The following is a 21,812-nucleotide window of genomic DNA, read 5'->3' on the forward strand; positions in this document are numbered from 1 at the left end:
ATTTATGACCCATGAACTTGGTACTCTGAGTTGTTACTTTGAAACTATTTTTTTTTAATATTATGGACCAAAGAACCAAGTAGTTGTATTAATGTCTTGACACAAGGTTTGTAGCATAAGAGAAAAGATGTACAAATATAAAACTGAAGAAAGAAAAAAAACTTTTAATGTTAAATTTCATTCAGAAATATCAGTATGAAGACATGACTGTGTTTACTATATTGATTACCTCTGTTCACAGAAAGAGCCTAAAAGCTAGGAGCAATGTGTACCCTTAGCACTCAGATCTTGGGTTCTAATTACCATTCTCCACCAAAGAGAACCAAGAATCATTGGAGAAATGGTTGATTTCAAGGCTAGGGAGGCAGAAAAAAATAAAGGGCCTCATTTACCATGTACCAAAAAGATTAAAGTACTCAAAGTCTAAGAGGAATTATCAAAATGACACTGAAGCCAATTTGAAGAGTTTCTCACTAGCCAAATTTGGGGCAACTGGGGAAAAAAAGATTTTTATTAAAATATACCGAGTAAATAAAACACCCCTAAGTCCATAGTGGCAACTCCCCCATACACAAAAAAAATCAGAGATTAAGCAGGGTCAGTCAGCTTCTGTGGGAGCACAGAAAGTACTCCCACATCTGTTGTCTTAATCAATATACTCTTTCTCCTAGCAACGAGATTATCTTTTGTTTTTTTAAAGATTTTATTTATTTTATTTGACAGACAGAGATTATAAGTAGGCAGAGAGGCAGGCAGAGAGAGGAGGAAGCAGGCTCCCTGCTGAGCAAAGAGCCCGATGCGGGGCTCGATCCTAGGACCCTGGGATCATGACCTGAGCCGAAGGCAGAGGCTTTAACCCACTGAGCCACCCAGGCGCCCCGCAACGAGATTTTCTTTAATGGCCTCAAAGGCAGCTCTAGGGACAGAGACCCAAATTAGAAACTTGAAAAACACAGAACACTTGGGGTTAATTTATAACAAGTGAACCTGTGACCATCTTCCAGTGTTGAGCTGGATCTTTGTTTGACTTCTTCAGAGTGAGGGCAAGAAGTACTGCAGGCAGAGACTGAAGGTTTGGGATTTTCTCCTCCTCTCAGAGAATAGTAACAAAACAAAAAGTAATGCAATCTCCATCTCTGGCAACATTAAGAGATACCTGACACCTCAAACCACAGAAGAGGTATCTTCTGTGATACACACACTGCCAAGGGCAGTGATACCCAAACAGGGACACAGGCGCCAATGCAGACAAGATCTCTGCAGCTACAAGTTAAGGGTCAAAACCCAGTCAAGTATAATTCTCCAAAGTGAGGAGTGCACTCTGACAGAAGAAACCAAAAGCTTTTGTTTATAACAGCAGGAGCTGTCAGTGAAGCAGGACCTGGACACAGACTGGTTCTAATATCCAATAATTAATGACAAAGGGTTAAACTAGTAATCACACATACAGATAAGTGCCATGTGAAAAACAGCATGTGGTGAGGGGTGTCTGGCTGGCTCATCAGGTAAAGCAGGTAATTCTCAATCTCAGGGTCATGAGTTAAAGCCCTATGTTGGGCACAGGGCTTACTTTAAAAAAAGAAACAAAAAACCCCCAGTGTGTGGTGAGACCTAGGGAAAAGCGAAATTGCAATCTGGGGCAGTCTATCTTCACTGTCAGGAGAGAAGTACAACCAAGAAAACAACAACAGAGTACTCTGAGTCATTAGGAAAATTTCCCCTAGCCAGTATACAGCCCAGCCCACAAGAACCAATTACAAATAGCTGATGCAGAATAAGTTCAACTCAATTCAAAGATGAGTACTCAGAAAGCACCCAGCACAAAACTTATTTCATGATGCTATAAGAAAAATGGTGGATAGAAAAGGAAGTTTACTAGAAACGCTTTCACTAAGCAGATGAAAATTGTACCATGAATGAAGAAATGTAATGAAATAACTCCTTCCACTAAATGGAAACACAAAGCAAAGATATGAGAGCTCACTGGACAAAATAATAAGACAACAGAAGGGAGACAAAATAAATAGGCATAGTTCAGGAGAGAAACAGAAGAAAATATCCACCTTTATCAGGAATATAGGCAAAACTAGAAGTTGAGCATGACAGACAATGCTGAAAACTCTGTAAGAAACAGAAAAGACTTTGAGAATATTAAGCAGAATCAAAAGGGAAGAAGTTAATAAAGTTTAGATAAGGAAGTCATACAAAAAAGATCTAAAAAATACATAACTGGGTGTCCCTTCACTAAAATGCAATAAAATGAATATATAAAGATACAATTCAAGAAAACTGTCCATAAATATACTTTCATGCTACAGATTAAAAAGGTCACCATTTTTCACAACAAAACGATACATAATGGTCACAACAAGATGAAAATCATCTTGACAAAATTCAACATCTCTTTTTATTAAAAACTCAAGGCACTAGAAAAGAGATACTTTGATAACATGATATAAAAAAAAACCTGACTCTTTTCACTGTATACACATTCATAACTTTTTAATTTCTTTGTATCACCTAAATATATACAGGTAATATAAAATTTAAATGAACAACACATAGTCTGTTTTATGTTGGGCAGTTGTGTCTCTTTGTACCTCAGGCAATATTTTCAATTACCAGGAAGTATTCTCATTTCACTGAAGAGGAGACTAAGGATCAGGGAAGTTGAGAAACTTGCCTAATGCCACAAAGCTAATGAATGATAGAGCTAATGGTTAAATATAAGTCCTAGGTACACTTCTGCATTTAAAAGTTACTTTTTTCAGAGTTCTGTTCTAGGCCCTCTTATCTATTCATTCCCCTTGGAGAGCCTCAAATACCTCAAAGGTTTAACTGCAGCCCACAGGCTGAGGACTTCCAAACTCTATCTCTGGTACAGACATCTCTTCAATCACCTGCTAACAACTACCACTTGATTGTTCCACGGATAAACTCAGTATCAAAAGGCAACATTCTTTCTAAAACTTTCTTTCTTGTTTCCTTTTTATTTACTTGGTCAAAGGACAAAGAAACCAGGGAGGTGTCTAGACTCTCTCTTCCTCACCACTCTGCCCTGCCTCCACCTGGCAACTGACAGTTATGGATGGTCTTAATATGTATGACAGCTTTAGTTTCCATGCCTACTACCCCTCTTTTCTGTTCAGTGCATCACTTGTTTATATTGCCCAAGGCACAGCATAACAAACGAACTGATCAAGAAAGACCTCCTGGCAAGACTCACATCCCACTGCCTCCCCCCAACTTTCACAGCCTTACCACAATATGGCTTGGGACAGAAGGACAAACACCATCATATCTTCACCCAACTGTGTCATTTCTAGGAAGCATCACAGATCATTCCTTCACTTATTCCTGTATGGCTCTACAGAGCTCTCCCTTTTCCGATACCCAACCCTTCCAGTGCAGCCTCTGAACAGTCCATTTAGTAAAAGTCCCTACATCCTCAATCTCTTCTCTGAATATATCCTTTACCTCCCTGCCCTAATGAATCTGGGTTCTCCCCTGAGAACACTGCTTCCCCCTCCAGCCCTCTCATCTGGGAGACATTTTTTCTCTTTCAAACCTCTTCCCCATCTATACAGTTTTCCTAAACAATCTCCTTCACAACTCTTCCCTGGACTCCAAACTCATCTATTAACCAATCTCAACATGTCCACTTGGGTGTTCACAAGTCAGCACAACTGTCCAATGTCCAAAAATAGTCTGGAATTCCTCCCCCAAACCTACTCTTCCCATTGTTCCTCATCTGAAGTTATAGCAACTCCACCTTTCTAGCTTCATAGGCCAGCTAGCAGGGCCAGAATCCTGACTCTTCTTGTTCTCTCACTGCCCCTATGTAATTCCTCTGAAATCCTCAACCAACTTCAAAACTCTATTCTGGGGGCGCCTGGGTGGCTCAGTGGGTTAAAACCTCTGCTTTCGGCTCGGGTCATGATCCCAAGGTCCTGGGATCGAGCCCCACATCGGGCTCTCTGCTCAGCGGGAAGCCTGCTTCCTCCTCTCTGTCTGCCTCTCTGCCTACTTGTGATCTCTGTCTGTCAAATAAATAAATAAATCTTTAAAAAAAAAAAACTCTATTCTGAATCTAACCATATTTTTCCACCTCCAGCAATGACCTCTTCTCAATTTCTGCATGCCTTCCTAAACCATATCTCCATTTCCAACTTTGCCTCTCCACAGTAGCCAGGCTTAAGATCATGACACTGCTCTGCTCAAAACTCCACTAAGGCTTCCCACTGTATCCCAGCAAAGTCTAGACCTGCAGAGGGCTTCCTAAGGCCCTCATGTGGAGACCCTGTTACCTCCTAAAATAATCTCTTGCCACTCTCCTACCATAGCCTCTTGCTTCTCCTTATCTATGGCAAACACACTCCTGTCTCAGGGCCTTTACACTTACTGTTCCCACTGTGCAGAATGTTCTTATCCACACAGCCACAAGACTCACTTCATTAGATTTTTCAATTTTCTGCTCTAATCCATTTTTTTAAAAAAGATTTTATTTACTTATTTGACATATAGAGATTATAAGTAGACAGAGAGGCAGGCAGAGAGAAAGGGGGAAGCAGGCTCCCTGCTGAGCAGAGAGCCAGATGTAGGGCTCAATCCCAGGACCCTGAGATCAAGACCTGAGCCGAAGGCAGAGGCTTAACCCACTGAGCCACCCAGGCACCCCTGCTCTAATCCATTCTTAACAATAGTCTTCCCAGACCACCTTACAGGAAATAGCCTGTACCGCTTACCTTGTTACTCCAAATCTTACCCTAATTTTTCCTCAAAGCACTTTTGACCATCTAAAAAAACCTTTTTTATTTGTATGTCTCTAGCCCCTAAAAACAGAAACTCTATGAGAACAGAAATTTCTGGTTGCCCACTGCTTTATCTCCAGCACTAAGTATTTATTGAGTTAAATAAAAGGACAGAAAGGAAAGGAAAAAGGGAAAGGAGGAGAGCCTGATCTCCAAACCCCCAAATATACCTAAGTGCTGAATCAGTAGCATGTGCTGCAGTTGTAGTAATGACTGGAGACTGAGCTCTGGTGGCTGAGACAGTTGCTACCACAGCAGGAGGGATGGTATTAGAGGTGGTCACAGGTGGACGAGACTACCAAGAGAAGAGAAAAAAATAATTCATTAAAACAAGGAGCAAAATAAAATACAGTAAGCCAAACACTGAAAGTATAATTAGAAACTTGGGCCTTCAAACAAGCATGTTTGTGTCCAAAAGAAAGCAAATTCTCACCACTATGACTAAAGAATTCTCTTTTCAGATAGGTAATTTTAACATCCAAGAGAGAGAATTACCAAAAAATACCTATCTTGGCTGGATGGACTATATAAATTTCTTCCTTCCAAGTAGGACTGGATGCAATATTTTGTCCTATTAGTATGAGTTCGGATCCTACCCTTCAGATCTAGAGTGCCCACAGATTTGTTGTTGGTTCTGGTATAGACATTTTACACTACCACATAACCAAGAGCTTTCAATAGGGGGATCTCAGCCATCAGATCTACTGGCTCTCAGCCCTCTAAACTAGCAAACACATGAAAACAGTGCTTGCCTGCAGGAGATTCAGGGTGCCCTAGATGCTCTCTGGCTGTTTTTACATGGATGTACTTCCCGTAACCTCCCCTATACTACATCTGGGTGTAAAATCTTCACCAAACAAGCTCCACCCTGGGCTTCACCTGCTTCTCCACCATCGATTCTTTCAATCATCTGAGCTCTCCTGGGTAGACCCTTTCTTGACCCTGATACAGTTCCACATACATTACCAGTCTGGCCCCCAAAAGTATCTGAATTTTCATCTGTCAGTGATTCAGCTCCATTAACCTTTCAAGGATAGTTCTTTGACCGCATGTTACTGTGTTCAAGAAACTTAGTGGCTCTCTGTTGTGTACAAAATCAGATTTATACTCTGTATCTTAGAGCTCTGAATTTAGAGACATCATAATGTCACTTCATCATACACTATACCTCAGTAGTACTGAGCCCATAAATTTCCTTGAAAAAAAGTTGAAAGGCTCTGTCTTCCTTGAAAAGCATACACAAGTGCATAATAACATACACTAAATATGTAAGGGCTCATAAATCCCAATCTGAATGAAAACCTCTCAGTTCTGGCTTGCCTCTACTAAACACTATGTAACCACCACCGTCCTCCTCACCACCATTCACAGTATTGTTTCCTTTCCCTGCCTCTCCACTTCTCTGAATCCCTGTTACCACACCCATCCCAGCGAAAGCTTCCCTTACCACAGCTCCCCCAAATCCCAGGACAGCTAATCACATTGTAGTGTATATAACTCAACCTTCCTGACCTCTTGGCAACTAGATCAAAAGTCACTTGAAGTCAAAGGACTCTCCCAGGCTCTAGCAGAGTCAAGAACTCAGAGTAGGCACCTAATACTTGCTAGCTGACTACTACAACCTGACGTGCCTGGATTGGTTGGTGAATGATGTGCTGTACTGCTGGCTGAGCCGTAGCAGCATTTGGCAACTGGGAAGTCGGCCTCAGGACCGTAGTTACTTTAGAACTGGACATCACAGCAGCAGCAGCTGCACCTGGAAAAAAATGGTTTTCATTAGTATGGCTTATGGGCTCACAATTTACATAGTTCCCATTATATGCCCTAGGAAAATAGTTTCTAGACCTCAGTACGTCAGTAATTTAGTGGAGGTGCTGTATGTATATTTCCCTTTCCTCCCACAGAAAATTCGGAAAATGTGCTCTCAAGGTTGTGATTTTATAATAATAATACCCTGTGTTGCTTTTTTGAGGACATTCTTAAATGAAACTGGCTGTCTTTTTTTTTTTAACTACAAGTGTGCAGAAGAGAAGCACACATTGAACAGCACAGCATCATGCCATCACCTTCATTTAGGCCAAGGCTCCAGCAGCGTCACCACCAAGGAGGGTTCACATAAACCACCACAGCTGTTGTATCATCAGTGCAAACGTCAACAGGGTACGACAGGCAAATGAAATCTTAGTATTTTCATGAAAGTTGTTTTGACCTAACAAAGACCCCGTTGCAGTCTACGAAATTCACTCTGAGAACCACTAAATTATGTTATGACCAAGTAAACTTGGTTTTGTACTTGTGAGCCTGATTTGGGCAGCAATGACTTTACACTTGTCAACAGAAGGCTACAGTTTCTGATCAAGTAGAGAAAATCATTAAATTTAATACCTGTCAACCTATTAGAACTTAATTGTATGAATAAATTTATCTTATGGCTATATTACTTGAATAGCCATTATCACTGAACTTTAAAAATAGTCAGTATTTGTACTAACAACAAAGACCATTTTGGACTATCTACAGCTTTGAGTTCCTCACTACAAGGGACAATATTTAGACCACACTAAAAATTTGAATTGCTTTAAGTTTACACACACAAGCATACACAAGCTTGTTGAAATGCAACTGTAACTCACATATACTAGGATCATGCTCTAAATGTGTACTGCTCTGTTTCTTTTATCCTGTAACTTAAGTAAGATGATTCTAAATATATATTTTGGACAGTAGCAGAAATCTCTTAACAAATATCTATCTGCCACAGGACTTGGAGAATTTGAACAAAATGTGCAGTTTCTACCTCGCGGTAAATGAGAAGCTCCGATGTGAAGAGGGGGCCCAGGAGCATTGCTGCGGATAATAGACATCTGTACATTTGTGGTCATGATGTGATGCAGGTTACTGGGATGCCCCTGCAAGAAACAGGATGTAATGTTATTTTTATGCGCTTAGTTTTAGTCAATGATGCTTAGCCATTGCTTCTAGGAGGTCAGTTGCCTCAAAATGTAGGTCAGGGTATTCCTTTTAGACAGTGAGTATCCCAAGGGAAAGGACATTTAGCTTTTTTTTTTTTTATACAACATACTTCATGATGACCTGTGCCAGCAGGCATGTGGTGACTCTGAGGACCCTTCAATGCCTCAAACCTAGCTAGGTGCTAGGTCTCTAATAGAGACTAATAGACATTTGACTGTTCACTTTGGGACAATCTCATCTTCAATATTAGTTTTTTAACACTTGTTTTCGTTGCCTTGGCCAAAAGCTTATTTCTTCCTCTTCTATTTTTCTTACATGCCACTGCATTCATCCACCCTTTATGCTACGCAGAACTTCTAAGTAAATGTCAATTAGCACTGAGCAGGTACTCCCTTATGTGTTCTTTAGCTCTCCCCTTAGAAGTCCCTTCCTCACATGCTCCCAGCCCCGACGCCAATATTTCCCAGCTGGGGGTTCCAGCACTTCTGGGAGTACTCAGCAGTACAACAGAAGGAAGAAAACATAGCAGGTCTTCTTGGAATACCAATTTTTTATTGAAACTTGAAGGGAAAAATTTTAGATTCAGGTCTTTTCACTTAGCAACCCAAAATATTTAAATGAATCACATACATGTTATGGAGTAGATATAGAATTTCAGGAAAAAATTTAAAACACCATGAAATAAGTGTTCATGACTGGTGACCTGCTTGAGGGAACCTGGTAGGTACCCAAGAGATACACATTAATTGTCCTCAGAGAAAGTCTTAGAAATGTATGACTGCCATGAAGCCATTCTCAATCCCCACAATGAACTCTGAGCACTTAAAGAATACAGACTGTCTTATCTAGATTTGTATCTCACACTGAGGATGGTGTCTCATACACAGCAGATGCTTGATACATACTGGCCTACTGACAAACAAAAAGTAAAACCTACTGTTGGTTTTACTTCTCTAGGACCTACTATCTTCCCCTCACAGATATCAGTGACCACTTAATTTTTTATTTAGTACAGTGCCTAATGTACTGCTGGCATTCAATAAATAATGATCAACAGTTTGGCATCTCAGTTTGAAAATCAGCAAATTAAGAGGAAAAAAACCTGTTGTCCACTGATTGTTGCCACAGGAATGGCTGAAGCTTGAGGGATGCTACTCTCCATGGTAACGGTAACCTGCCCTGGAACCTTGGGGGGAAGTGACAAGGTAGAAGGTGGAGCAGGAGCAATGGGACGGCTAGGCATGGTGGGCTTCGGGGGCGGCTGTAAACAGAAAACCACACGAAACATATCAATAGCTTTTTACAAGTGATGCATTTCATTCTATAGTTAAAAGTACACAAATCAAACATGGAGAGTGCCAGGAAGGATCCAAAAGCCTTATATATTTTATCTCTTAGCATCACAACTTTTCCACTGAAGTACCAGCATTTCCATTTTACAGATGAGGAAACATACAAAGCAAGGCTATGTCACCTACTCAAAGCCATGCAGACAGTAAAAACTGGAACTGGGACTGAGGCCCAGATCTGCATGGCTCACAGCCCACACTCCTTCTTCTATACAATGCTGCATCCCAAGTTTGGGAGGAAGTAAACAAAACTCCTAGCAACTGAAACATAGCCATGAGGTAAAATACAAGGCAATATTCTCAGATACCCCTGAATTAGCAAGCTTTAAAACAAAACCTTGGAGAAGAGTGCCACTCCAAGATAAAATCTGAGTTAGCATGCCTATAACTTGAATAAAATCAATGTCAAAACGGTTACTAGAAAAGATCCTATGATGCCAACTGCCCAGCGGCACAAGAGTAGGCACTGAAGAACAGTGCAGCTCTAAGTGACACAGAAGAGCTGAACTGATGGGTCAAAAAGGAAACACTAAAATCCTGGGTACAGCCTAAGACTTTGTGAAAATTGTCAGGAAGATTAGCCAGTCTTTAGCTGTGGTTTAATGTGAAATTTTAAACCTCTCCATTACCTTCATAAGTCCCTCCGAAAAGGAGAGTGGCACTGCTGGCGTCAGATGTGCTGGTGGGGCTGTCACTGTGACGGGTGTGCCCGATGCAACAGCATGGTGTGTAGACAACATCTGCACCTGTGGATAGGGCCTTACCACAACAGGCTCTTGCTTCTCTTCACGGGACTGTAGGGAGCTGCTGGAACCCATGTGCTCCCTGGCAGTGACTTCAGCCTCTCGACTAGATTCATCGTTGACTAGTAAGGACATTAAGGGACAGAGAGCACGTCATATGCTTCCAATATGAATTAATATTAATGAATGGCAAACACATACAACAGTGGTATTTGCAACTAAGTTTCAGTGTTGATAAAGTGACCATTTCCTTGGGAGATTTTCTTAAGGAGAATTTGGGCATTAGGTTCCCCCTAACAGATATCAAACACAAGAGCCATACCTATGGAATACAGGCCTTACTCTGGATATTTTGGCTTTTCCACTCCTATGAACAAAAGGACCTGATAACGATCTAAAAGGAACTCAAGAGGCACCTGGGTGGCTTAGTTGGTTAAGGGTCTGTCTTCAGCTCAGGTCATGATCTTGGGGTCCTGAAATCAAGGCCCATGTTGTGGTCCCTGCTCAGAGAGAAGCCTGCTTCTCCCTCTTGCTCTGCTCCTCCCTGCTCGTGCTATCTCTCTCTCAAATAAATAAATAATCTTAAAAAAAAAAAAATGAACTCAAAAGAGCAAAACTAGATTCGATGCTTTCATTTAAGATATTTAGAAATTTATAAAAATATTAACATTAAAATGATAATTTAAATACAATTCTTTTTTAAAAAGATTTTATTTATTTACTTGTGAGAGAGAAAGAGAGAGTGCATGCAGGCATGTGCACAACTGGGGGAGGGGCTTCAGGAAAAGGAGGAGGAGATTCCCCAGAGTGTAGAGTCTGAAAGGGGGGGGTTGGCCCCAGGACCCCGAGCCAAAGTCAGAAAGTTAACCAACTGAGTCACCTAGGTGCCCCTAAATACAATTCTTAAGTCCCAGAGTATACAGCTTTTCAAAACAGATTTCCTACAAAGCAAACATGGAACTCTTCATCATTATTACAATGTACAAAGCCTTTGAAACTCAACAATTTCACTTATAGGAATGTATCCTATAGATACATGGCATCGTGTAAAATGACTTGTGTACCAGATTATTTGTTTCACCATTTTTATTCTAGTAAAGGAAGTTTCAAAACCTACATGTCTATCAACAGGAAACCTGCTATATAAATTGTAGGAGAAATACTTTTCACTATACTTTTTTTGGGAATTTTGGACCATGAAAACATGTAACCTACTTAAAAACTAACTTAAAAAATCAAGGACCTGGGGCACCTGGGTGGCTCAGTGGGTTAAAGCCTCTGCCTTCGGCTCAGGTCATGATCCCAGAGTCCTGGGATTGAGCCCCACATCGGGCTCTCTGCTTAGGAGGGAACGTGCTTTCTCCTCTCTCTTTCTGCCTGCCTCTGCCTCTCTGCCTACTTGTAATCTCTGCCTGTCAAATAAAATAAATAAAATCTTAAAAAAAAAAAAAAGCTCTTTCTCTCTAAAAAAAACAAAACAAAACAAAAAAAAACCAGAGACCTAATCTAATGAAAGAGAGTTCGTGAAAGTTATCTCATACTTGTCTATCATTTTCTCAAAATAATATTAACATTTTTCTGAAAACAGATTATACTTATGTAAAAAAAATTTCAAGTATCTGTAAACCTATCAAGAAAATAAAGATGCTCCAAAGTCTATTTCCCGAGAGCACCAAGAGTTAATATGTTGGTAAAACCTTGAGCCATTTCTCATCTTTAATTTTGGGTGGGCTTTTATTTATGTAACTTTTCAACAAACTATAACCTTCATAAAGTGCACAAATGTAAATTGTGTAGCTCAACGAACTTATACAAACCAAATACACCTGAGTAATCAGCACCCAGCTCAAGATGCAAAACATTCCCTAGAAGCCCCTCTGTTCAGCTGGATTCCTCACTATCCCAAGGTATCCCAACCTCTAGCACCACAGATAACTATTATCTATTTTTGAACTTTATATAAATAGACTCATAGCAAATGCACCCTGTTGTATCTTGCTTTTTTCACTTATAAGTATAAGATCCATGAATGTCATTGCATGTTGCTGCAGATCTTTCACTGTCAGTATAGTTGATCACTCTGGGAATCAACTATAAATTATCCATTTTACTGTTAATAGGCATTAAGATAGTTTTCAGTTTTTTGCTATTACAAATGTTAGTGCTAGTAATACTCCCACACATGTCTTCTGGTGAACTATTTACCATTTCTATTGGATACATACCAAGAAGTGAAATTGCTGAGTAACAGTGAATATATATTACATCATTTAAGAAAATGCTAAATGAAATTCCATTGCATAGATACACTATATTTTTTCTGTTTTCTTTCTTTCTTTTTTTCAGTGGGCCCCAAGCCCAGCATGGAGTCCAGCACAAGGCTTGAACTCACAATACAGAGATCAAGAGCTGAGTTGAGATCAAGAAAGAGACGCTTAACCAACTAAGCCACCCAGGTACCCCAACTACAGCTTTTTAAACCATTATATCATCGGTGGGCTTTCAGGTTATTTCCATTTTTTTTTTAAGATTTATTTATTTATTTGATAGAGATCACAAATAGGCAGAGAGGCAGGCGGGGGGGGGGGGGCAGGGAGCAGACTCCCTGCTGAGCTGAGAGCCCAAAGTGGGGCTCCATCCCAGGATCCTGAGATCATGAAGGCAGAGGCTTCAACCCACTGAGCCACCCAGGCGTCCCATATTTCCAAATTTTTTGCTATTATCAACAACTCGGATAAAAGTCCATATGTACTTTTGAGTCCTTGTTCAGTGATTTCCTCAGGAAAAAAAATTTTGAAAATTACATGTACAGGGTGAAAAGACTGATGTATATTTTACATTACACATCATTTCTCCCTGGTCATTCAGATTTTTTTTTTTTAATTTTATTAATTTATTTGACAGAGAGAAAGATCACAAGTAGGCGGAGAGTCAGGCAGAGAGAGAGGAGGAAGCAGGCTCCCGCTGAGCAAAGAGCCCGATGCGGGGCTCGATCCCAGGACACTGAGATCATGACCTGAGCCGAAAGCAGCGGCTTAATCCACTGAGCCACCCAGGCACCCCGGTCATTCAGATTTTTAAAAAATTCTGATTCTTAAAACCACTTTATGGGTGATGGCTATTAAGATGGGCACTTGTAATGAGCACTAGCTATTACATTTAAGTAATGAATCACTAAACTGTACACCTGAAATGAGTATTACCTGCTATATCAACTAATTAGTTTTTTTAAAAACTTGAAATCAAAACAAATAAAACCACTTTATCGATGTACAGTTTACATAGAATAAAATAGCTACTCTAAAAGTAGAGAGTTCAACAGTTTTTGTTTACATTCTTAACCAACAACCTAGGAGCATAATGGCTGGATTAAATGTTAAGTAAATGTTTAACTTTATTAGACCGCTGGAATACCTTCTAAAGTGGTTGTATCCACGTTATGTTTCTGTTACCCAGTGTATTAAGAGTTCTGGCAGCCCCTCATCATCCCAATTCTTGATACAGATACTGTACTGGGTGTACAGTGGGTGTGTTGTGATTTTAATTAGAATTTCCATGACTAGTGATGTTGAAAATCTTTTATGTGACCACAGGGCATTCATACACATCTTCCTCTGTGAAGCATATGTGTCTATCCTTTGTCATTTTTTAGTAAATCAGCTTTACTGAGATATAGTATTAAAAAAAAAAAAAACCACCCACGCACTAGTTCTTTATATAGAATTAGATAAAATTTTACAAAAGTAGACAGTACTACAGGAATCCTGGGTGGCTCAGTTAAGCATTTGATTCTTGATTTCGGCTCAGGTCATGAGCTAAGGGTTGTGAGCTAGAGCTAGAGCCCTGTCTTTCCTCCTCGGTATGGAGCTTGTCTGATAGTCTCTCTGCCCCGCCCTCTAAAAAACAAAGTATACAGTACTATAACCACAATCAATCACCATACAAATATTTTCCATTATTCTCACTGGTTCATTCATGCCCTTTTGCAGGCAATTCCCTTCCTCCCACCCTCCCATTCCTTAGAAACCATTAATCTGCTAACACTATAACTTTGTGTTTTTTCCTAACATTATAGCTTTGTGTTTTCTGGAATTTCTTGCAAACAGAATCATACAATATGTGGTTCTTATTTTTAAAAGATTTATTTATTTGAGAGAGAGCACATGTGTCAGTGCATTGGGCGGGTAGGTAGAGAAGGCAGTGGGAGAGAATCCCAAGAATACTCCCCACTGATCCCAACATGGGGCTTAATCCCAAGACCCTGAGACCATGACCTAAGCCCAAACCAACAGCTGGACTTTCAACAAACTAAGCCACCCATCCCCCCCAATATAATATGTAGTCCACTGTGTCTTCTTCCTTCTCTTGTAGAGCTGACCCTTGAACAACATGGTTTGAATTGCCTGGCTTCACTTATATGCGGATTTTTTTTTTTTTTAAGATTTTATTTATTTATTTGGGAGAGAGAGCATGAGCATGGGCAGGGGACAGAAGAGGGAGAAGGAGATTTCTTGCTAAGCAGGGAGCCTGATGTGGGACTCATTCCCAGGACCCCAAGATCATGACCTGAGCTGAAAGCAGACACTTAACTGACTGAGCAACCCAGGCACCCCATGTGGATTTTTTTTTTCGATAAATACAGTACAGTACTGTAAATGATTCTCTTTCTTATGCTTTTCTTAATAAGTTTTCTTTTATCTAGCTTACTTTATTATAAAAATATAGTATATAATACATATAAAATATAAATATGTATTGTTTATCAATAAGGCTTCCATTCAACAGTAGGCTATTAGTAGCTAAGTTTTTGCAGAGTCAAAGTTATACTCAAATTCCTGACTGCACAGAGGGTCAGTGAGCTTAAAACCCAGGTTGTTCAAGGGTTAAGTGCATATGTTTTTGAGGTTCATTTTATTTTGTTCTACATACCAGATGTTTGTTCACTTTCAATGTTGAGTAATATTCCACTGTACATATATAAACCAAACTTTATCTAGTCACCAGCTAATAAATTCTGGGTTGTTTCCAGTTTTTGGCTACTATGAATACTGCTCCTATGAACACTGGAGTATGGGTCTTTGGACATACATTTTCATTTATCTTGGGTAAATATCTAGGAAAGGGACTGCTGGGTTGTACGGTAAGTTTGTATTTAACTTTGTAAGATACTGCCAAACTGTTTTCCAAAGTGGCTAGATTATTTTACATTTCCACCATGTATGACTTCATCTTGCTCCACAAACATCAAACTTGGTATTGTTGGTCTTTTAATTTTAGTCATTCTAGTGGATGTGTACTATTTGCTGTAGTTTTAGTTTGCATTGCCCTGAGGATTAATACTACTGAATATCTTTTTATGTGCTTACTGGACATTCAGATATCATCTTTGGTGATGTTGCCTATTCAAATATTTTGTCCATTTAAAAAGAAGGCAGGGTGGGGCACCTGTGTGGCTCAGTTAGTTAAGTGTCTGCCTTCAGCTGGGGTCATGATCCCAGGGTCCTGGGATCAAGCCCCACATCTGGCTCCGTGCTCAGCAGGGAGTCTGCTTCTCCCTCTGCCTCCCCCAACTTGTACTAATGCTCTTTCTCAAATAAATAAATAAATAAATAAACAAATAAAATCTTTAATAAAAAAATAAGGCTATCTCATATAGCAAAAGCTATGGGGTTACAAGGGTTTCTTATATATTCAGGATGTAAGTCCTTTTCAGATTTATTTATTGCAACCATCTTCTCAATTTGTGGATTGCCTCTTTGTTAATAGTGTTTTGAACAGTAGACATTTTTAATTTTGATAAAGTAAAATACACCAGTTGCTTTTGTGATTAGTGGTTTTTGCAACCTAAACAATTTTTGCTCACCCCAAGGTCATAAGCAGTTTCCACGTTTTCTTTTAGAAATTTTAAGTTTTACATTTAGATCCATAATGATACATTGTGAGTTAATTTTTGTGTATGGCAGAAGTAAAGGTCAAGGTTCATTTCTTCCATATGGATATTCTGGTGTTCAAGCAATATTTTGTTGAAAAGACTATCATTTCCCTATTGAATTATCTATGCACATTTGTCAAAAATCAGTTGATCATTATATGTGGGTCTATTTCTGGATCCTCCACTTTCAGTGATCTATATTTCTATCTTTATGCCAATATCACACTGTCTTGATTAGTACAGCTTTATAGCAAGTATTCAAGTAACATAGTAGAGTCTGCCAAATTTTTTTTTAAGGGGTCAAAATTGCTTTGGCTATTGTAGGTCCTTTGGTTTCCACATAAATATAGATTCAGGCTGACAATTTTTACAAAAGGCCAGAAGAGGATTTTGATTAGAATTTTCTCTAAACTACAGATCCCTCTGGGTAGAACTATTATCTGAAAAATACTGAGTGTTATTTCAATACAATAGATGGGCATAAATGATCACTTCATTTATCTAGGTTTTTAATTGTTCTCAGTCATGTTTGTTTTCTACCCCCAAGTCTTACACACATTTTGTTAATATATCCTTAAGTGTTTTGTGTTATTTTTAACACAAGTGTTAAATGTTATTTTTTTTTGATGCTATTGTAAATGACATTTAAAAAATTTCATTGTTCATTGCTAGTACTAAAATTAATTGGTTTTTATACATTGAACTTTTATCCTGCAGCCTTTACCAATTCTACTTATTAGCTCCAACAGCTTTTTAAACATATGATCTTTATATATGATCATGTTGTGAACGTTCCCTGTTGTCCGGATTTTCTCCTGACTAGATTTTAAGGGAAGCGGACAATTTCATAACTTCCCCTCAAACCTATTAGCTCAGGAAGATTTTTATTTTTGACAATTTCATTACAATATAATGTACTGACTATTCCCTTTTAAGCTCCTTTTAGAATCATTTAAAACCAAAAGAATCTTGAAAGAATAGTTAAGGAAACTTGTAATCCATACTTCTGACCTTTGAACATATATCTGAAATCCTGATATGCTTAGGATCTCAAATTAATTCTTCTAATAAAAGCAATAGAAAATATAGAGAAATATTAAACTCCTTATAGAAAAACTTTCGTATTCTTTTTTTTTTTTTTTAAGATTTTACTTATTTATTTGACAGAGATCACAAGTAGGCAGAAAGGCAGGCAGAGAGAGAGGAGGAAGCAGGCTCCCTGCTGAGCAGAGAGCCCAATATGGGGCTCGATCCCAGGACCCTGAGATCATGACCTGAGCCGAAGGCAGAGGCTTAACCCACTGAGCCACCCAGGCGCCCCAAACTTTCATATTCTTTCTCAGAGTCACTGAAGGAAAAAATACACACAATATTCAAAAGTAAAATTATAGACAATTTTGGTTTAAGTCAATGATTTCCTTCTCAACAAAGTCTGAGGGCAATCATTGCTAATTGAAACCTTTTTTTATTTTGACTTTTTAAAAAAAATATTTTATTTATTTATTTGACAGAATGGAGGGAACGAGCACAAGTGGGGGAAATGGCAGGCAGAGGAAGAGGGAGAAGCAGGCTCCCTGGGATCACAACCTGAGGTGAAGGCAGATGCTTAACCAACTGAGCCACCCAGGAGTCCCAACACTGTTTTTAATAAGCATTATAATTCTTTGTAAATAGATGTTCAAAAACATTCTCTTTCAGCAATACTTTAAATTATTCTATGAATTTATAATCAAAGACAATTTGTCAAAAATACTTGTTAAGGAGCAAAGAACTTTAAGTAGCTCTATAAAGACTTGTTGACCCCTACTTATGCCCCACAATGCAGCAAGTATAGCACGTACAAATGTACACAAGGTTCCAAGTTCCAGGGTATGGTTCCAGCCTTCATTCTACAAGGTCCTACCCCTGACTCCTGTGGTCTAGTTGGCAAACTAGTCGGCAAAGACCTCTTAGAAAAAGTGACATCTGAAATGAAACCTCAAGGAAGGACAGGAATTAACCAGATAAGTAAGTGTGAAAAGGAAGAAGGAAGATTGTGGCAAAAGGAATAGAATGTTCCTGTGTTCCTCAAGGTCAAGAATATTGGGAACTTTTTGTCAATCTTTCAGAAAATGAGTAGTTACTATTAAGGAGGAGATAAGAAGTAGCTTAACATTCCTTCAAGTCTAAAGAGAACTAAGATAAATTTGTAACAAAAACCAAGTTGGTAGGAGGGAAGCAAAGGGATAAAGAGATTGAAACATCAAAGTTCCATAACTCACATACAAGAGCTGGAGAGACAGTCAGTTAAAGATGATGCCTGTGCTCCTGGTTTGAGCAATGAGCAGATACCCTTTACCATTTTAAGAAAATTAGGAAACAGGTGGTGAAGAAAAAGGAATAGAAAAAGGAATACTTTACTTTGCAATGTCATCTTTTCACCTGAATATACTCAAAAAGACTACTTGAAGGAACACCTCAACTTTAGCGCTATTGACTAGACTGGGTACTTTGTCGTGGAGGGCTGTCCTGCCCATTTTTGAATATTTAGCGGCACCCATGGCCTTTAAATATCAGATGCCAACAGCACCCCCTTACTTGTGGCAACCAAAAATGTATCAGGACATTGCCAAAAATTCCCTGGACTGCAAAATCATCCCTGATGACAGGGACCATTGATCGATAGCACTCAAAGGGCATACCACTAAAAACTAAGTGCGTATATGTGTATATATTCAGTTGACGCTTGAACAATGCAGGGTTAGAGGTGATGACCACACCTGCAGCCAAAAATCTACATGTAACTTTTGACTTCCCTAAAAGCTTAACTACTAATAACCTACTGTTGACTGGAAACCTTGCCTGTAACAGTTAATATGTATTTTGTATGTTATATATATTACATATTATATTCTTACACTGAAATACATAAGGAACACAAAAGTACATATACAGTACTATACCACATTTATCAGAAAAAATTCACAAGTAATGGACCTGTTCAGTTCAAACCCGTATTTTTCAAGGGTTGACTGTGCTTTTTTTTTTTTTACCTAAAAGGCAAGAATTATGCCTTACACACCTTTGGGCTTCCTCATGGCACTATTATACCTCTGGGCCATAAAGCAGAACAAGGAGAATACATTAATGTATTTAAAATATACTTCTCATAGGCATGCTTCACTATTAAGTTTCATGTATACTCCAGTATAAGTGAAAGGATTAAAAAAGGAATTAAAAAAAAATTTGCTTATTTATAAAGGGAGGGAAGAATAGAAGGAAAGGGAGAGAGAGACTCTTATGCAGGCTCCATGCACTGTGCAGAGCCTGACATGGGACTCCATCTCACAACCCTAAAATCATGACTTGAGCTGAAATCAAGTCAGCTGCTTAACCAACTGAGCCACTTAGGCACCCCCAAAAAACCTTGTTTAAACTAGAATTGTAATATACCCTTTCTTCAAATTCAACAACCTAGAATTTACTAAAATCCCACAAGGAATTTGCTAATTTTTAAATGAAAAACTGGCAATGTCTTTTTTTAAAATTTAATTAATTAATTTTTTTAAATACACATATAATGTATTTTTATCCCCAGGGGTACAGGTCTGTGAATTGCCAGGTTTACACACTTTACAGCACTCACTGTAGCACATACCCTCCCCAATGTCCCTAACCCCATCCCTCTCTTCCAGCCCCCCCCCCCCCCCCCCCCCGGCAACCCTCAGTTTGTTTTGTGAGATTAAGAGTCACTTATGAAAAACTGGCAATGTCTTAAAGCAAGAAGCAATATAGAAGAATGTCACATATCTCACCTGTGGCAGCTGGGTTTATCAATCCTGCAGAACCACTGTTCGCAATCTGTGAAGGAGCCTGGCTTAGCCCAGTGGAAGGGGTTCCTAACCGAGGAAACTGCTGAGAACTCATTTCCACCTGCAGTGCATACAGTCATATGGTTATTACTAAATTCTCACATTATAATCAATAATGAGAAATTAAAGCATCTCCAATACCTATACTTTTCTTTAAAAGAGCAAATGCAGCTTCATTCATCTAGAACAATTAACTGTGATCAACATACGGCGCACAAATGGTCTAAATTCTTTAAGTTTTTAAAGGATATGGACTAAAATAATAGTAAAATCGTTTGTGTGGTGTTGGGATATACTATGACACTCCATAAATACTTAAAGATTACCACTCAAAAAAAAAAAAAAATCAACACTGAATCCTGTACAAAAGCCATATGATAGGTATTAACAAAACACATATTATCTGTATTAAGTTTTATGGAAAATGACATGTTCCTTTGAAAGACTGAAGCTCACACCAAGGTGAACACAACTGTCATCAGTATGTCATAAGAGGAACCTGAGGAGAGATGCCCAGTTCTAAAAAATCAGAAAGCTTTCCTCAAGACCTAATCCAAAAGGAACTCTGAAATGATTTTCTGCACAGGCCTTCATTTACCAATTTCCTCCTCCTTCTCTCACAGACCCCCTACTGAGCCAGAGGGACCAGAGACCTTCACCACTTTTTCTAAAATCGACCCCCACTTTTCCCTCAGGAGCCAAGCTCTACCGGTATTCCCAGTTCGCACGCAACCCCACCCCCACCCCGAAGCCCACTGCTGAGATCGTGGAACACAGGTTTCCAGAGACACTTTGGCTGAGACTTCTCTTGGAGGGTGGGAAGGAGGACGGCGTTCTGGGGAGCCCCAGGACAAGCGGTATGCCTCTACCTGCAGCCGCCGCCCGCCACTCGCACCTCCCGCTTCCATTTCGCCGGGCTGGGGGTGCCGCGGAGGGCCCATCTCGATGGCAGCGCTGGGCTCCTGGGTCGTGGACAAGGCTCCTCCCGGAGCGCGCCTCGGGCCCGCAGCTGTCCAGCCCCGCCGGCCCCGCTCACCCCCACCACCTGGCCAGGGTTCTGCTCCAATCTTCACCCCCAGAACCTGCCCCTCCCTCCCCCGCCCGCCCATTGGCCCCACGCCGGGCGCGTCACTCGAGGGCCCGGACCAATCCGCGGAGGCCTGCGCGCTCTGATCCCGCCCCACCCTCCCGCCGAATCCCAGCCAATCAGGCACGAGCCTCGTCGGGGCAGCCCAAACCCCTCGAGGCTAAGCCAATGGCAGAGGAAGACAAGCGCTCCCGGCGAGGGGGGCGGGGAGGCAGGAGGCCCCGCCTCGGCCAGGGTCTGAAAGAGGCGGGCGCAGGGCCCGGATGTGGAGAGTCACTTTAAACTGCTCCAAGAGCCAAACTCCCTGGGCCGCCCGCCCACCGGCGCTTCCCGGCCGCTCCACTTCCCCGCCAGGGCCCACGTCCGCCACGCCCCCAAGCCTGAAACAGCCCATCCCTCCTGGAACCTCTCCCTTCCCTGCCGCAGGACACCCAGTCCCTGCCGCCGGCCCAACCGCCGTGCCCAGCTCGTGAAAGAGCCTAGGTCTGAGCCACAGGAGACGAGGCACCGCTGCCCTTCCCCAGGGACGCACGGCGGGACGGACGCTGCAGCCCGGCTCGGCCGCCCCGCCCCCTCGTCTCCTCCCCTCTTCTCCCTTTCCCTCCGCGGCGCCGGTCCCGCCATTACCTGGGTGCTGCGCCGAGGGGCCACCGCGCCGCCTCGAGCTCGCTCCCGTGCGCTCTCTGCCTGTGGGACCGACGTCCTCGGGCTCCGGACCCGCCGCCGCCGCCGCCGCCGGGGCGCTAGCACTCTGCCCCCCACCCCTCAGCCCAGCGCCGCTGCTTCCGCCGCCGTAACGAGCTTCTCACCTATTGGCTGGTGTAGGTTCCGCCCTCCTCTGGGGAAGCCAGTCACCGCTCAGTATAAGCGGGAGAGCGGACGGGCCTCCCCCTTGGGGCCGCGGAGTTCTCTGGGAAATGTAGTCTCCGGTGTCAGGAGGGCGGGCCTGGGGCGGGACCTCCAGGCGACCCGGCCGGTGCAACACACCCCTTTGCTGCCTAAAGTGGGATTCTGGCTTTTCTCTTTGCCTAGTAAAGAGGTAGTGGATTCCACCCTTTTGCCTCAG

The 21,812-nt window shown here is 41.1% G+C and overlaps 1 protein-coding gene across 11 annotated transcripts in view; it reads right to left on the reverse strand.

Annotated features, from left to right (window-relative positions):
- Positions 1-21,586, reverse strand: part of SAP130 (Sin3A associated protein 130) — a 92,247-nt gene extending 70,661 nt beyond the window's left edge. For 4 of the 11 annotated variants that reach the window (XM_082690332.1, XM_082690340.1, XM_082690331.1 and 1 more), the window contains exons 1-6: positions 21,374-21,541; positions 19,603-19,720; positions 9,898-9,998; positions 7,609-7,720; positions 6,443-6,567; positions 4,982-5,106 (exon numbers count right to left, since the gene is read on the reverse strand). In XM_082690332.1, coding sequence (XP_082546458.1) covers positions 4,982-5,106; positions 6,443-6,567; positions 7,609-7,720; positions 9,898-9,998; positions 19,603-19,714 — 575 coding nt within the window. In that variant the 5' untranslated portion in view covers positions 19,715-19,720; positions 21,374-21,541. Of the gene's footprint in view, positions 1-4,981; positions 5,107-6,442; positions 6,568-7,608; positions 7,721-8,886; positions 9,046-9,762; positions 9,999-19,602; positions 19,721-20,528; positions 21,269-21,373 lie in introns of those variants that run through there. The other 7 variants (XM_082690338.1, XM_082690337.1, XM_082690333.1 and 4 more) reach the window with 5 other exon arrangements.
- Positions 21,587-21,812: the final 226 nt, after the last annotated feature.

Source organism: Mustela nivalis (assembly GCF_964662115.1).
Source record: "Mustela nivalis genome assembly, chromosome: 11".
NCBI lineage: Eukaryota > Metazoa > Chordata > Mammalia > Carnivora > Mustelidae > Mustela > Mustela nivalis.